We start from the raw sequence: 18,182 nt of genomic DNA, 5'->3' as shown, positions 1-18,182 counted from the left end.
TAGGAAGATATATTGAAATATTTAACAATAAATGGCTAACACATCTCTCAAAACAATTCTCAGTATACATTCTTTTTAAAAATTTTAAACAGGCAGGTATTTGTAAATTAAGCTTCAAGAGAGAAGGGAAATTTCTCCTGAAACTTATAAACAAACGTTCATCCACAGATCACAATTCAAGTGTTAAAGCTGCCATCGGAACCCAACCAACAAGTTTTCCCAACAGCTTACCCAGACTTCTCAGGAGGAAGGCTTCCAGAGGTTAAGACTCGTTCAAACAAAACTCGGGTATTATTGTCCTCTAGGATATATAAAAAGATTTTAAATATTGAAAAATTACATTTTACAATCAACCGTGTATTTACACATGCATCATCTCGTTTAATTCTCAGAAAAATCCTCTGCAAAAAGGTAACTATTTCCCTAGTTTTTATAGATGAGTTAACCTGGGATTCAAAACAATTGAGTTGGGGATGCCTATGTGGACCAGTCCATTAAGCGTCTGCCTTGGGCTCAGGTCATGATCCCAGGGTCCTGGGATCAAGCCCCATATCGGGCTCCCTGCTCCACGGAGAGCCTGCTTCTCCCTCTCCCTCTGCTGCTCCCCCTGCTTGTGCTCTTTCGATCTCTCTGACAAAATCTTAAATAACCCAAAACAACAGCAACAATAAAACCAAACAAAAAATTATTGAGTTGATCTGGCTCACTGTTACTGAGTAACAGCAGGAACTAGAAGCCAGGTCTTTTTACCTGTAGTTCAGCCCTCCTCCTGCATATACTGCATTTATGTCAGGCCATTTATAACTGTGATATCTGAGCGAGGTATCCACTGGCCTTTTTGATTTTTTTTTTTTAAGATTTTATTTATTTATTTGAGAGAGAAGGAGAGCGTGAGCAGGGTGAGAGGCAAAGGGAGAAGCAGGCTCCTGCTGAGCAGGGAGCCCAATGTGAGGCTCAATCCCAGGACCCCGGGATCATGGCCTGAGCTGAAGGCAGCCTCTTAACCGACTGAGCCACCCAGGCGCCCCCCACTGACCTTTTAAATATAATAAAAATTATATATCTGCTTCCATTGTGTCACGATTGATATTTTTTAGATATCTGGAATGTGATGGATGGCAAGCTCAAATTTATATATAGGCGATTTTCTTATTTTGCAGCACTAGGACTACTCTCTATATAACTACTTTAAATTCTTGTATAGGTACAATTAAAATTTAAGTATTGGGAGGTCCTCTGTAGCTGGAAGTGGGAAAATAACACTTCTTCCTAAGGGATCTATTAAAATTCAAGAATCCTGCAATACATTTACTAACAATCATTGAACTGGATATTTTAAATGGGGGCATTTATGGTATATAAACTATACCTTAATAAAGTTGTTTTTTAAAAAATCCAGCAGAGTCTTGGTTTTTATTGCCTCAGGGTAGTTATTCAGTGTTTACTACATGTTCATACACAAAGTAAAACCAAGAGATTAAATGTGTTGAACCTAAGAAGATGGCACCATATTCAAGGCTTTCATCTTAAACTTAACATACCATACTTTAAAAAATAAGTAAATCTTGTATTTTATTCTTTTTGTTTTAACCCAGGCTTTGCTCCATACACACTTTCTACCATTCCACATAACTTTCCCACTGCTTTACATGCCACCTTCTCTACCTGGAATAATGCATTTTCCTCTATCTTTTCCTGGCTAACTACTGTTCATCCTTCAAGACCCATCTCATGTTGCCTCTAGAACAGCACTGTCCAACAGACATACAATGCAAGCTACATATATAATTTAAATTTTCTGCTAGCCACATTTAAGAGTAAAAACAGGTGAAATTAATTTTAATATATTTTATTTAACCCAAGATATCTAAGTTATTTTGGCATGTAATTAGATGAAAATTAAGGTATTTTACTTTTTTTTACCTTTTTTATTTTTTGTACTGACTCTTTGAAATCTGGTATGTATTTTATACTTACACCACATCTCATTTTGGCCTAGCCCCATTTCAGGGGCTCAATTCTTAGTGGTCTAGTGGCTATCACAACCGCACAGCACAGCTCTAGAACTTAAATTGTACTCTCTTCTCTGTGCTTCCAAAGTAGCTCATTCAGGCTCTGTTATAGTAGCACATTTTTTTCATGATTGTCACCACCATCCTAAGTAATAACATTTACAATATGCATACCACATTCCATGTGTAAGTCAAACCCATGCAAAAATTCATCTAATCCTCAACAATCCTATGAGAGGCATTCTTATGACCATACTGCAGATGAGAAATGGGAAACAAGATTATATACCTAACCCCAGAATTTATGCTACAATTAAGCACCAAAAGATGATGCAGTTACGTTTACACATCTGATTCCCCCATAAGAATGCTCTGAGAATAGGAATGGAGTCCTATTCGCCTTCATATTCCCAGACTCTAGTAACCGAAGGTACTGAATAAATGAAAAGATGGGTAGATGGATGAACAAATGAAAGAACTATGTAAACACTGATTTTTGGAAGACAATAATAAGGCTGATATCAGATATCTGCATTTTTGGAAAAACATACACTAGTAACTATTCTAAAAAAAATTAAAATAATTTGCAATTGTTGAGAACATTTTTTTTTTAAGGAACATTTTTTTTTTTAAAGATTTTATTTGACCGAGAGAGAGCACAAGCAGGGGGAGCGACAGGAAGAGAGACAGAGGGAGAAGGAGGCTCCCCACGGAGCAGGGAGCCCGGTATGGGGCTCGATCCAAGGACCCTGGGATCATGACCTGAGCCGAAGGCAGACGCTTAACCAACTGAGCCACCCAGGCGCCCAAGGAACATTAATTCTATAAGAGAAAATTTTTTGTAATTCAATGCTCCATTATCTCATTTTTTGGAGTTAAGTCCTCTTCCAGAGTGTAGAATCATTAAGCTAAAATACCAAATCGTATTTAAGTTGTTTCTACTATATAGGCATAAAGAATGCTGTATTTTTAAAAAATATCATTCAGGGGCGCCTGGGTGGCTCAGTCATTAAGCGTCTGCCTTCGGCTCGGGTCATGATCCCAGGGTCCTGGGATCGAGCCCTACATCGGGCTCCCTGCTTGGCGGGAAGCCTGCTTCTCCCTCTCCCATTCCCCCTGCTTGTGTTCCCTCTCTTGCTGTGTCTCTCTCTGTCAAATAAATAAAATCTTTAAAATAAATAAATAAATAAATAAAAATATCAAAGCATTGATATATAGCTGTGATATCTAACTCATTTACATGGCACGTAATTGTACATTTCTTTCTTAAACCAACTTTTATACCAGATCATTTCTAGTCAAGAAATTACATGTACTAGACTGTGGGTAACTAGACTAAATGAGACACACATATATATATATGTTATATAAATCCCCCAGCTCCGTGCCCAGTGTAAGGTCGGATCTTAGTAAAGGATGGCCATTATTATTACAACAGGATAGAGAAATAAAGATGGTAATAAACAGAACGTTTCTTTTGGAAATCTTCCCCAGCAGCCTCCAAGCATTTCACTTTACTACTTGGGCATCTTTGAGTTTGGTGGCTAGATATTTGTTGTCTGTTCCTCCACCCCCCACCCAGGAAACAAGAGATGATTTGCCCAGAGGCGTCAGAGATGAGCATGAACAACTCTTTTTCCCCAAGTCTGAATTTGTGGCTTTATCCTACTAGTGATGGGACTTCACTGATGAGGCATTAAAGACCATCCTTCAGAGTCAAAAGCATCTACTATTACTCAAATACAAATTCATGGTTGTTAGGCCAATATTTCTTGAGTGCCTATTAAGTGTCTGGTTCCAGTGTGATGACAGAATTAGAATACATGTGAGAAAGAAAGAAACCCAGCAACATATTTTCAGAGATTGATACTGATGGTTTAGTATTAATTACATAACCATTATAGATCTACAACTGACTTACCATTGAGGTGAGAAAGATAGTCAATATAGGCCAAGACATATTCTGGAATGTCTCCATATTTCTTTAGACCCAGCTCAAAAATCTTAAAGGCAACAGATTTGTCCTAGAAGTAGAGAGGAATGTACTGGTTTCTATGAAATGTCAGACAAGATACTCAAAACAATATTAAAACTGTGACACCTAAGCAAGTTACATTAAGTATTAAAATGGAAATTAAAATCATATTAAGTAAAAACTGCTGAGTTAAAAACCAAGGTGTTTAATAAAGCATAAATTAGCAGGCAGTGGGGATTTGGATGATGCTCCATATAATTTTACACAGATACACTTAGACTTCCTTTATGATACAGAACAATTAAAACTTAAGGACAGAAACTAGGACTACCTTTCTTTTAATGAATGTATCTCAGATGAAAAAAGCTATTTTACCTTTATATTTTATTTCAGCACTTACCTTACTACAGTAATACTCCATGAGTGCTGCAGTAACATAGACATGGTGGCGGGTTCTGGTATCTTCTCTTGCTTTTTTAAATATCATTCTTCCAGATTTGATACCTTCTGCTCTTCTTGCAAATTTCATATATTGGATATATACCTATGCAAAAAAAAGAAAAAAGGATTTCTTTTCTACAGATTAGGTAGAATGTGATTCCTGTAGCATCCAAACAGTCTCACCTTATTCTTACAGTAGTATGTTTCCTGTATAAGAAAACAATTTTGAATACCCAAGATACCAGAAAGTAAGCTTATAGATAGTGCTCTATTTAAGTCCACAAGCAAATTTTTTCTGGTAGTAAAGATGCATGCAAATTAATTTTTTTAATGCAAATAAATTTTTAAAAATTGATACATAATTCAAATGCCACAATATTCACCCTTTAAAGTGTACAATTTAATGGTTTTTAGTATATGCATGAGGCTATACAATCATTACTACTATCTAATTCCAGAATATGCAATTAAGTTTTAAGGAGGGAGTAAAAGTAAAACTACTAGAAAACATCCCATAAATAAATGCCAACACCTAGAAACTCAAGATTTAATTTAATACAAGCATCTTTAATAATATATGTTTAACTTTACATTTGCTTGGTTTATTGCTTTAAAAGCCTACTAACTCTGTTTTTCCAAAGACCATATAATATATCTTTTACTGGTAAACTATTCATGAGCCATTTTATCCTCAGCACCACAGAGTGCACAATACATGATAAGCATGTAATATTAGTTCAATAAACAAATGTTTCTGGACTAAGAGTAGAGTCCTGATTTGCCCAGTTTTGATGATGTCAAACTATGTTACCCAGTTTTGACAGATGGATGGATGAATGGATGAATGAACTATGAGTTCCTTGAGGAAAGGGATTTTCTCTAATTTGTCATTATACTTCTGGAATCTAGCATGGTGCACAGAGCAGTTCGCTAAATGAATTTTAAAATGATGAATAAATGCAAGCAATCAGAACAGTGGAATCCCAACACAAACCAACAAAAAAGCAGTATAGATTTGACTTGAAGCAGAGGCTCTAGAGCTGCAGACACTCGCCTGTCCACTTCCCCTCTGGATGAGAGAGCTTCATTGCATTGTCACAGAAACTCAGGGCTTTGAAAACCACTATTATGGAGCAGAATTCAGGATAAAGTGAGTGCCCGTCCAATTCCTTCCCAGAATATTGGCTTCTCTTGTTTCCATTTATTTAAAAGGAAATATTTATGAGGCAACAATTATGTGGCATAAATGGCTTTAAACCATGATCACAAGGAAGGTGTTAAAAGAAAGCACCACTGCTTCATACTGCTGCATTTATTTATTTTTATTTTTATTTTTAAAGATTTTATTTATTTATCTGACAGAGAGATAGAGCACAAGTAGGCAGAGTGGCAGCAGAGGGAAAGGGAGAAGCAGGCTCTCCGCTGAGCAGGGAGCCCGATGCGGGGCTCAATCCCAGGACACTGAGATCATGACTTGAGCCAAAGGCAGACGCTTAACCATCTGAGCCACCCAGGTGCCCCCATACTGCTGCATTTAAAAAAAAAAATCGAGGGGGCGCCTGGTTCGCTCAGTTGTTAGAGCATGCAACTCTTGATCTCAGGGTTGTGAGTTCAAGCCTCACACTGGGTGTGCAGTCTACTTAAAATAAAATAAATAAAATAGTAAGAAAACAAAGAAGAGAACAGATCAGTAATTGACTATGAAGGGGTCACATGAGGGAATTTCTGTGAGGTGATTAAAGTGTTTTGTATCTTAATTGTGATGGTGGTCCCATGACTCAATGTTACTGGTCAAGATTCACAGAACTATAACAAAAAAACCAGTGAATTTTAATGTACGTAAATTAAAAATTTTTGTTAAAGCTGACCGCAAAGGTGGTAAGGAAACATAATGTTACTCACCAAGGTGGGGTCAATATCCTCAATTGCCAGAAGTCTGTTGTATATACTGTGAACTTTCTCATATTTCATGCGACTCTAAGGTGGTAGAGAAGAAGTGGATATAAATATACATTCATAAACAAGCAGGATTTGAGCTCTGAGGAATCCAGAGGCTGCACCCCACAATGGCACCTGCTTTGAGCATAAATATATAATGAGCTGAGGACTAATAACTGTTCATTTTGCATCATCTCTACTAAAAGCAGTATGCCTGGCAAAGAAGCAGCCAGAAAAAAATTTAGTCCTACTGTAAAAAATCCAATTATAAGAAAGTTCTAAATATTGTTACTGACCTCTTCATAATCTGCATATGCAAAATAAAGAAGCATATTCTTCTTTAATAAAGTGCTTATGGCTCTTTCATATATATTAGCAGCTTCATCACTAAATAATTTGGCATTATTCATATCCTAGGAGAAAAAATATTCACTCTTTAATAATTTTCATATAGCTGTAAGAGAATGAAATAGACATATATACATATGGACACATATGCATTTCTGGATTCTAAAAAAATTCCAAAGACAGCATACAGAAGAATCATACAAGTATTCTAAATGGTTCATCATTTTAACAGATTAAAAAACAGCCCCTATATTTTAATTCTGACTAAGGTAGCCACATATAACAGTGTCACTAAGCTTTATATTGACATAAGATTAACATTTTCAACACCCATAGTTCATTACCAAAATTCAGTGTTATATTTTTAGCAAATTTTGCTCTATTAAAACCATGAAAAGGCCAAAGGTGGGGAGAGGAATACTTACCCCCTTTTCTGCAAGCAGTTTACTTGACTGCTCAAGATACTGGGCGGCTTCATACCAAATATCAGGGTGATGGCCCAGTACAAGCAGGCACTGTTCATAAGCAAACATAACTAGGGAAGACATTCACAACATTCAATTAAAATAAATATTTATGAAACTATCAGTACAAGCATCACAACAAACTTAGTAGGCTAAAACAGGGCTGTCAATAATGAATGATAATTAGAAATAAAAGCTGTAGTCATTTCTGGCACCATTACCCACCCAAGCCCCATCCATCCATCTATCATTTATCAAATTAGTATTTATTTAGCACAAACTATATGCTAGGGAATGTGAGAGATCCTGAATGTATCAGTGACTAAGACTTCCTATACTTAAGGAGTCTGCCCTGTGTTGGGAAGATATCACAAAGGCAATTATAAAAAGTACTAACTATTATGATGAGGAAAGTACAGTGTACTCTTGAACTTGCAGCAGCAGAACTTAGCATAGTTTAGGGACTCAAGAAAGGCTTCCCTAAGGAACTGACATCTAAAGCAAAACCTGAAGAAGGAATAGAATCTGGTCAGATGAGAGAGTAAGTGGAGCAGGGAACATGGTGTAGGCAAAGAAAACTATCTGCAAAGGCTTATAGATAAGAGTGACAAGACTGAGGAATTGTTTCAAGTTCCAAATTCTAGTTCTGACAGTAGCAGAGTTGTTTCTGTAAGATTAACTCTCCTGAAAATAAAAATCATAAACCAAAAAAAAAAAAACACAAAAAAACAAAACCTAAAGGCATGGGAGACTGAGCAATAGAAACCAAAGGCCAAGACAGAAACCAAAGAACATTGAGCCCTTAAAAAATCAGAACCACACAGGGTAAGATCCATATTTAATATGACTTTTCCCCTCAGGGACACATCCCTTTGTGTACAGTTCTGGGATAGCTAGATCTCAAGTCAAATACTGAAGTCTTACTGGCTTGAGGAAAGTAACATGGCATTCTGAGCTATGAGAATAGGCAGAAAATTAAGGGGGAAAATCCCCCCCAAAGGGAGAGCCACGAGGATGGAGCCTGAATATCTGAGCATAAATGCCCTCAAATCTTTAGTTGGCCTCTAAAATATACTTACACAGGGAAGAATACAAAGAGCTCAAGTGGAAAGCAAAGCAGGAAGGCTGAAAGAGCTGAATAGGTTTCTCAGCAGTTGCCCATTGTAATGGAGACCAAGTTTAGAATTTGAGTCTCATCAAGTTAGAGGGTCTGGGCAAACACCTTGAACTTCCCATTCTGTTTAAGGAGTAAAGACTTTGTCCCAAGACAAAGAGATTTACCGCGAAATTAAAGGCAAAACTAAAACAGATCCATCCTAACAAGGTCCAGGTGATCTGTCAGTAATTTAACCCCATGATAAAATAAAATTCAACATTTTTCAGAGGAAGATGACAGAACCCAGTCTTTACAATGTAGCATTTGTACATCTGTATAATGTCCAAAAGGAAAATTTTACTATTTTTTTTCTTTTATTTATTTATTTGACAGAGAGAGACACAGCGAGAGAGGGAACACAAGCAGGGGGAGTGAGAGAGGGAAAGCAGGCTTTCCACAGAGCAGGGAGCCTGATGCAGGGCTCGATCCCAGGACCCTGGGATCATGACCTGAGCCAAAGGCAGACGCTTAATGACTGAGCTACACAGTCGCCCCCAAAAGAAAAATTTTAAATGTCTAGACTCTGACAAAACAGGAAGATGTGACCCACAGTCAAGAGAAAAAGGAACCAATTCCATGATGGCCCACATGTTGAAAATCAGCATATGAGGACTTTGGAACTACTCTTATAAATATGTTCAAGGATATAAAGAAAAAGATGGTAATAAACACAGAATCTCAACAGAGAAATGGAAACTATAAAAAAGAAACTATAAAAAAATACAATATATTTTTTTAAGTAGACTCCATGTTGGGTGTGGAGCCCAGCATGGGATTTGAACTCATGACCCTGAGATCAAGACCTGGACACTTAACCAACTGAGCCATCCAGGACCCCCTTTTTTCTTAAATAGGCACTACGCCCATTGTGGAGCCCAATGCAGGGTTTGAACTCATGACCCTGAGATTAAGACCTGAACTGAGATCAAGTTGGACACTTAACCTACTGAGCCACCCATGCGCTCCCCAAAATTTCTAGAATGGAAATTTATAGAACTAAAAAGTATAATATCTGGAATTCACTGGATGGGTTTAACAGCAGATTGGATATGATAAACAAAGGTCAGTGAACATGGATGGAGATAGAGCTATAGAACTTACTGAATCTGAAGAACATAAGAGAAAAAAAAGACTGAAGGTAAAAAATAGCCTATGAGGGCGCCTGGGTGGCTCAGTTGGTTGAGCAACTGCCTTCGGCTCAGGTCATGATCCTGGAGTCTGGGGATTGAGTCCCACATCAGGCTCCCTGCTCAGCAGGGAGTCTCCCTCTGACCCTCCCCACTCTCATGTGCTCTCTCTCAAATAAATAAATAAAATCTTTAAAAAAAAATAGCCTGTGGGATAATATCAAGTGGCTGAACATATATGTAACTGGAGTCCCAGGAGGGTTAATCTTATTACCTCTTTTTGTGATAAGCGTCTGATCTTCTGTACGAAGAGGGTTGCTCTTTTCCCACTGTATGTATTTCTTCCACATATCCACCTGCTGGGCTTCTTGGGGAGTATTCTGAGGAGGCACTGAGGGAGCATTGCGGTCCAAACCTTTCATTACTGTCTCATATTCCTAGATAACAAGCATTTAGAATTCGTGGTAAGCCTAAAAACAACTCAGATATATGGAACAGAGTTGATCAGTTTGGAATACTTTGTTCAAAATGCCTATTTTCCCCAAATACAACTTTGTTAATATAATCTAAAAACTATTGAAGAGCAGGGAGAAAGATAACAGAGGATGACTTACCCAAAAAGAGGTTACCAGGCCTGAGTGAACAGAACACCCCTGGGCCCTCTCTGTAGGTGATCTAGGAGGTCACTCTCCAGGACAGAGGAGCTGACAGATCAACATGACTGATGATCTGGTGGCATCATTATTGCCATCTTTGGAGAAACTGTCTTTTAAAATTTCAATAGTTTGTATTACTAGGCTGTTCCCTAATTCTAACAGTGTCAACGAATGGAAAGGTACGCACATAAGACAAAAATCTGGCCCTGAGAGCTATGAGACCACAAAGTAGTACAGTATTCAAGCATGTATGAGGAAAGCATAAGAACTAATTCATCAATCGTAGGTAGAGACTTGTCTCCATGTCCTTTTTAAGTATTTCAAAAAATTTCTTCCAAACGTGATTTATTCTATATTTGTCCTTCAATGTGTGTAAAGAGGCATTTCATTTCAAATATATCTGCTCAGACGATGAAACTCTCATTGGTTAAGATTGCCAATAACTGAAAATGTCAAGAGAAACACCAAACAGGAAAAGCTCTTGTATAAACAACATACTCATCAAAAGAAGTGACCTGCTGGAATTCCATACCTTTGCTACACGCCTAGCATTCATGTAATCTCGGCTCCGATCTTCAATCATTTTTTTAGCTAAATGAATATTGATACCCTAGGAAAAAACAAAGAGAAATGTATATTATTTTAAAATTAAGTATGTTTTAATAGTATGTTTTAATATTAGCACAATACAGTTAATTTGTACATTTACTAAGTCATTTTCAATTCTGTATTTTAAAAGATTTTGTTAATAAAGGTCAATCACACTACATGCTTCAGGGACCAAGGAGGATCTGCTTATATCTATTAGGAGCTGGTAGTAAGTCTCCATGTCAGGAATTTCTAAAGATAAGGAACGATTTGGAAAGGGTCTATTATTTCATATAAAATTCTATTAATAAAAAAATGCTATACAGATTCATCATGGAATCTGTGGAATAGCCAGCACTTTGCTTTATTTATTTTTTTAAGATTTTATTTATTTATTTATTAGAGAGAGAGAGAGAGAGAGAGACACCGAGAGAGGGAACACAAGCAGAGGGAGTGGGAGAGGGAGAAGCAGGCTTCCTGCTGAGCAGGGAGCCCGATGTGGGGCTCGATCCCAGGACCCTGGGATCATGACCTGAGCCGAAGGCAGACGCTTAACGACTGAGCCACCCAGGTGCCCTGCCAGCACTTTGCCTTAAAAGCCGTTTTCTAACTAGGTCTCCGTACTTTTTTTTTGAAAAAGATTTTATTTATTTATTTGAGAGAGAGAGAGAGCATGTGTGAGGGCAAGAAGCAGAGGGAGAAGTAGACTCCCCATTGAGCAGGGACCCCAATATGGGGCTCGATCCCAGGACCCTACAATCGTGACCTAAGCTGAAGGCAGACGCCCAATGGACTGAGCCACCCAGGGATCCCGAGAGAACAGTTTGAATAGCCCACGTAGTTCTTCTGCATCACAACGGATATATGAGAAACTTTCTTTTAACGATACAGCTTCTGTGGCTGTATGTTTACATATATGAGCTGATTAGCTCAGCTGGTTAAAAAACATGCCAGTGAGACAAAGATCTTGGACTGCAGCCCCACTGCAAGCCAATAAGTCACAGCACCGTAACTACATGAAAGACCTGCAATGCAACTGATCATACTACTGGAAACAATTCTAATTTCCCATTCTAATTCCCATTTCATAAGAGATGAATGACAATGTGTATGTATATGGTTTAGCACTGAATATAAATGGTTTTGTAAGAATTTTAATTTCTCCCAGGGTATTCTCTAAAAAATAACTCAGTAATACTAGGAGACTCTCAAAACCTTACAAAAACATTAGGAGTAGTTCTCTGATTACAATCAATATAAAAACAGACCTGTGTAGCAGGCTAGAATCTAGCAGCTACTACAGAGGTTAGAATCCATAAATCCAAGTACATAAAAATTAAAAACAAACAAAATTAAAAATGGCTTAGTTATAATAATGAACTACTCTAGCCTAATTTACCTCTTCATACTTGTTATAGTCTCTCCAGAGTTGTTCAATGTTGATCATTGGATTAACACAACCTCGTTGATAAACTCTTCGGACAGCTGTTATTCTCTGATTTTCTGCATAAGATCCAACAGCTTCCCTGGCGTTGAATTAAAAAAATGCCATCAATTATATTATAGCTAAAGCAACTGTTCACATGGAAAAAAAAACTATAAAAATACTTACACGCCTTTTAAGAAATTGATGTAATCCACCCAAATCTAAGAAATAAAATAAAATGTCAGTATCTTTTCTTTATATTTTCAAATTTATTAAGTGTATATATGGAGAAAACTTAACTCTACCTGATAAGACATAATTTCCATTCCAATTTTATCTAGTGCAAAGTCATATGCTTGAGCCATTTTTTCTCTGAAATAAATGTGAAAGACATGTTTGCTTATTTTTAAGATTTTATTATTTAAGATTTTATTTTTAAGCAATTTCTACACTCAATGTGGGGCATGAACTCACAACCCCAAGATCAAAAGTCACGTGCTCTACCAACTGAGCCAGCCAGCCACCCTCTTAAATATTTTATTTTAAAGTAATCTCTACACCCATCGCAGGTCTCAAACTTATAATCCCGAGATCAAGAGTAATATGTTCTGCTGACTGAACCAGCCAGGCACCCTGAAAGGCATGATTTTTTAAAAACAAGTATTTTTTTATTAAAATATATCTACAGCTAAAACATATGGGGTGCCTGGCTGGCTCAGTTGGTGGAGCATGTGACCCTTGATCTTGGGGTTGTGAGTTTGAGACCCACATTGGATGTAGAGAGCACTTAAAAATAAAACCTTTAAAAAAAAAACAATTATAACTTCTGATCATATGATCAAGACAGCATTTGAACCTTTGAATAAGCAAAAATGTAAAGATATCTTTCCAAGTACATAGAGAAAATAGTTCTTTTGTGTTTAGTTTGTCAATGTCATTAATTTATATACTTTCTTTTACCTACTGTTTGTGAACTCATCAAAGATAAAGCCCATGTTTCACTTATCCTTATATCCTTTAAATTGCCTAATCTTACATGTAGCAGATTCAAATGTGGAAATATTTGGTTCTCTGATTAAGGAGGTAAGTTATGTCTGAAGATGTATTAGCTCTGAAGTAAAATTTAGGAAGAAAGAACTTCCTCTTCAATATAAGATAAAAGAAAATGAGGAAAGGGAAATAAAGATAGAATTCTAGTTATAGAATAGCTTGTTTGTTATACACAAGAATAGCTATCTGAGAAGGTCCACTATTGAGTGTCCGTGAAGATGGATAGGTGGGTGTAAGTCATAGTGGGGAGTTACACTATGAGAGAACTGTCAAAGATGCCTTCGAATACATAGGCAGCACATTGCATTGTAAGCTGCCAAGGGTAGTGCTATGACAAGTAATAAGACACTTTTTATGAAGTTTGACAACAAGCCTACCAATAAAGTGATCTGGTGTTGCAAATGTAGTGTTTCAACATAGAAGGGCTTGGGTGATTCAATTCTCCAGAATAAGACTTTCTTTGAAGCCCTTGTTGTGAGTTTTACTGACTCCTCAGGTAACCCTGAATTTCCAAATTCCTAAGTCTCTTCTCCCCGGAGTTAAGAGAAGGTGTGAGTTTATGTGGGATTGACTGTGTGCCTGGAGATAACTTGTATTCTTAAGATCTTGTTTTAACTTACTTGTAACTTGGCAGTTTACCCTTGGTTTCTCGAACATATGAAAGATAACACTTCCATAAATCAATGTGCAAAACCTTCATAAGGCATCTCTGAAATAGCTATAAATACAAGAAAATATTATCAGAACCCACAGTTAAATAAATTCCACATGTACATGGGCAAAATGGAGTATTAAAAAAAACAAAGTCAGCTCTTTTCATGAATTTATCTTCTTACAGATAAATGGCAAATTTAACAAATCCCTCCTATTTTCAGGTTAGATAATCAAAATCATTCTGATGATTTTGGTCAGTGGAGTATATTTTCTTTTCCAAAATTTTTATTATGAACATTTTCAAGCATACAAAAAAAACTGAATAAGTACAGTGAACTATATAATCACTACCTAGATTCAACAATTGTTACCATTTTACTATATTTGCCTATGTTTAAGTCCTAAGTTAAACTTCAGCATAAAATTCAAAATATGTTAATGAGGACTCACCTTTTCAACCTTGTCATAATTTTTAGCTTTTATCTAAAGAGAAACAGAAAAATACAGAATTAACATTATTGTTTTTAGAGTATTAAAACACCATGCCAGAGTTTTTTGACTAATCTTGCAAATTCATCCCTATACTTTCCAACTAATTCTGCTTTACACAATAACAAACAGAATTTTGAGCATGACATGGATAATTATGCATTACAAATGTGCTTTATGTAAACTGATTCTATACATAACAGCTTTTCATACATTTATGTTGAAATTTTATAAATTTCAAATTTTGTAAAATTATAGTCACAAGGTAGATACAGAAATATATACAAGGCATACTTGAATAAAGCTTTATGTATCTACTGAAGACAAACTTTACTTAAAGCTTTGTTTTCCCTGAATAGCTATACTAGAACAATCTGAGTATGGTAGCAAAAAGATTTGCTAACTTTGACTACAATTACATTTTAGTCACCTAGTCAACCTACTATATTCTAGGCACTGTGGCAGCAACTGCAGCTACCACAGCGAACAAAACATGCATAATGTCTGCCTGTGTCTTCAGAGGACTTAAAATTTTATGGGGAAAAGTTGTGCCAAAATGGGGGAAATGTAGGGTGCTATGGGTACACTTAGGGGGAGCATAAAACTCAGACTTGGGGACTTGCAAAAAATTTCCTGGAAAAAGTGAAGATGTTAAGGACGAGGTGTTAGGCTGGTAAAGAAAGGGAGGAGGTATTCCAAGCAGGAGGAATAACATGTGCAAAGACCAGGGTTAAATGTTATTAGATACCCCTTTCTCTGAGTATCTTCATCAGATGGTAGGTGATTAATTTGGTTCAAGAAATCTTGGCTTGTGGTCCTTTTCTCTCAGTAGTATATATAAATTTTCTATTTTCTGGCTTAAAGTGATGCAGATGAGAATTTTGCTGACAGACTTTTTTTCTTTTGCTGATAACTTGCTCTTTCTCTGTGGAACTTGTAAGATTACCTCTTGCTCTTCAGAGTTCATAAATTTTAAGAGGATATATCTAAGTTTTGCACTTTGAGGCGGCTCAGTCAGGCTCTGGCGTCAGACCTCTTGGGTTTCCATGGACTTCCACTTAACCTCTTTTTTCCTTATCTGAACAATGGGGATGATAGTACCTATTTTCTAAGGCTGTTGATAAGGACTTAGTGAGTTAATACGAAGCCACTAGAACACTGCCTGGCAAAGTGAGCACAGAGTAATTGCCATTTATTATTCTATTAGCACAAATTCTGCCTGGAATTCAGCATGCCCCTTGAAATTACAGGTACAGGGGTCTTTCAGCTCAAGAATTTTTTAAAAAATTACTGCCTCTCTTCCATCTGTTTTTTTCCTTTTAGAACTCCAATTATGCACATTAGATCTCCTTGCTCTATCCTCAAAATTTATTATTTTTACCCTGTGTTTGAATTTTTGGTCCAGGTTTAAAACTATTTCTTCCACTAGATTTTCCAGGCCAAAAACTTAGGTCTCCATGTTACCATTCTCTTTCATTTGACTTATTGCTATAGTTAGTTATAATGGGTTTTGGCTTTTTAAAAATACTGTACTTTCAATATTGCTGTGTTCATATTATTTTGTTATTGTCTCTCTCCCCTATTTTGTTAGGGGCCTGTCCTGACAGTTTTAGTTAGCAGTCCTTTCTTGTTGCTGGATCCTTAAGGGTGCAGCTGTTTTTTCTGTCTATTCACCGAAGCACAGTGTTGGCAGACCTAGGTAGTTGACCCTTTCTCTACCATGAAACCTATGTAGCAGATGTAGATAGCAAATAGGTTGGTCATAGTCCTTGGACAAAGAACCAGAAAGAAATCTTTGCTCAAGAAGAGGGAGGATTCGGCCTGCTGGTTCTGCTCCTTTTTCGTTTCCTGGAGTCACGCTGATGTCAACATTCCTCTAGGGGTAGAAAGGCAGTTGAGGCGTTCCAAGTATTTTTATGGGTCAGTTTCTTACTTTTTGCCTTAAGTTCTCCACCAGCCCTCTTCTTTGAGGCTGCCATAAAACCTGAGGTTTCCTTGCATTCCCCTGCTTGGTCAGTAGAGGTAAATAGCTTGAGCTGAAAGTGGGAGTGAAGTAAGTTCAAGTCACCAGCTTCCCAAATGCAGAGGACAAATTATATACAGTTCTCACAACTGGCCAGGAAAACCAATACTCAAAGAGGAAACTGGCAAAGAATATGAATAGGCCATTCCCAGAAGAGAAAATGCAAATGGTTAAAAATAATGTGGCAACACATACAAACTTCCAAAATGGGAAAAACAAAATAATAGATATCACTTTATACCAATCAGTATGGTAAAAGCTTAAAAAAGGTATTAACAACTACTGAAGTGGTCTGAGGAAAGGGAGTTCATATACTGCTCAAGGAAATATGAACTGTTATGACCTTTATGGAAAGCCATTGGCAAAATCTATTCAAATAAAAAAATATACCTTTTGACCTAGCAATTCTGCTCTTGGATCTACCCCATAGAAACAAAAGCATCAGGATACAAAGGTGTTGTACAAAGTTATTTACTGCTAACTTTGTAGCAGCAAAAACAGTTAACAAAGTAAATGTCCACCAACAAGGAAATGGTTTAATAAATTATGGTACATCCACATCATAGAATATTATATACCCATACAAAATGAATTAAAGCTATATATAAAGGGTAAGTTGGGAGAGTTTCACATGACTTTACTGAATGAAAAAAAGATTAAAATGTGTATAATAGAATTCATTTTTATAAAACAATGATCAAAAAAAATAAATCTTATTTGTACATATCTATGTTTGTAGATTATTTTATGAGCATGGAGAAAATATGGTATACACACAAAGTTGATAATATGGTTACAGCAGGCAGAGTTCTAAGGGTAGAAGACTAGAGACAAGAAAAAAGAGACTACATATATGATTTCATTTATGCATTTAAGTTGAAAAAAATCTATTTTTTGTGTAAGAAATATAAACCAAAAAATCTGGGTTTTTTTCTACATGAATTGTTCCTCTATCTTGGATGCATTATTTATTGCTTCAATTGGTATTACATTCAATACATGTATGTAGAAGAACTACAGAATTCTCTGGTCTTGAATACCTAGTCACTGATTGTTATTCATTAATTCACTAATAAATATTCAACAGCCCCTCTCTAGAGGCTATACTGATAGCATTAACATAGCAGCTATCATTTTTAAATGTTTTTAAATTTTTAAAATTTTTAAATTTTAATTTAAAAATTTAAATAAAATAAATAAAAAATAAATTTTTTAAATTTTAATTTAAATTTTTAAAATTTAAAATTAAATTTTAAAAAATTGAATTTTTAAACATTCAAATTTTTAAAATATCAACCTGCTTTGGTAAAGCACTGTGATAAAAAAGAAAAGAATTTGATCACCTTGTATCATATACTGAATTTCTCTCAGCATCAGTGTTCCCACTTATAAAACAGGAATGATAAGAACATGTACTATAAACAGTTTCCAAGGATTGAAAAGAAAATAAAGCATTTAGACATTCCAGATGTATAAATCATACCAATGAACAAAATTATGAACTAAAGGAGTATAAACTTTTCATTACATAGTCTCTAAACAGAGCTATATAAACCAAATAACCAAAAAAAGCAATGTTGTTATAATTGGCCCCATTTGGGAGAAAAGCAAAAGTTATGCTGCAGATCATATTCAAATTCCATTTTGGTGAAAAATTCCACATTGGTGAATAACCAGCACAAGAACATATGTACATCCTGCTTTTGGTTACCCTACTAGTCCGTTTTTCTTCTTTAAAACATTATCCTAGGTGTTATTGACTAGTATTTACACGAAAACATCTTACTAGAAGTTAAATATTCTTAATATTTAGCAGTTTTATAGGCTTGTACAGG

At 36.1% G+C, this 18,182-nt stretch overlaps 1 protein-coding gene across 1 annotated transcript in view; it reads right to left on the bottom strand.

The window, feature by feature from the left end:
• The window catches only part of CSTF3 (cleavage stimulation factor subunit 3), a 69,528-nt gene that overhangs the window by 5,766 nt on the left and 45,580 nt on the right, over nucleotides 1–18,182 (bottom strand). Inside the window, exons 4-16 of the mRNA XM_028087682.2 lie at nucleotides 14,286–14,318; nucleotides 13,802–13,899; nucleotides 12,437–12,503; nucleotides 12,318–12,352; nucleotides 12,105–12,231; nucleotides 10,650–10,727; nucleotides 9,736–9,898; nucleotides 7,140–7,249; nucleotides 6,663–6,779; nucleotides 6,331–6,405; nucleotides 4,388–4,531; nucleotides 3,934–4,036; nucleotides 232–301 (exon numbers count right to left, since the gene is read on the bottom strand). Coding sequence (XP_027943483.1) covers nucleotides 232–301; nucleotides 3,934–4,036; nucleotides 4,388–4,531; nucleotides 6,331–6,405; nucleotides 6,663–6,779; nucleotides 7,140–7,249; nucleotides 9,736–9,898; nucleotides 10,650–10,727; nucleotides 12,105–12,231; nucleotides 12,318–12,352; nucleotides 12,437–12,503; nucleotides 13,802–13,899; nucleotides 14,286–14,318 — 1,220 coding nt within the window. The remainder of the gene's footprint in view (nucleotides 1–231; nucleotides 302–3,933; nucleotides 4,037–4,387; nucleotides 4,532–6,330; nucleotides 6,406–6,662; nucleotides 6,780–7,139; nucleotides 7,250–9,735; nucleotides 9,899–10,649; nucleotides 10,728–12,104; nucleotides 12,232–12,317; nucleotides 12,353–12,436; nucleotides 12,504–13,801; nucleotides 13,900–14,285; nucleotides 14,319–18,182) is intronic.

Source organism: Eumetopias jubatus, unplaced genomic scaffold, assembly GCF_037043125.1.
Source record: "Eumetopias jubatus isolate StellerSeaLion01/CBP00866 unplaced genomic scaffold, mEumJub1_p1.0 scaffold_13, whole genome shotgun sequence".
Taxonomy (NCBI): domain Eukaryota; kingdom Metazoa; phylum Chordata; class Mammalia; order Carnivora; family Otariidae; genus Eumetopias; species Eumetopias jubatus.
Note: the sequence above shows the minus strand (reverse complement) of the source record. Positions and strands in the feature narration are given on the sequence as shown.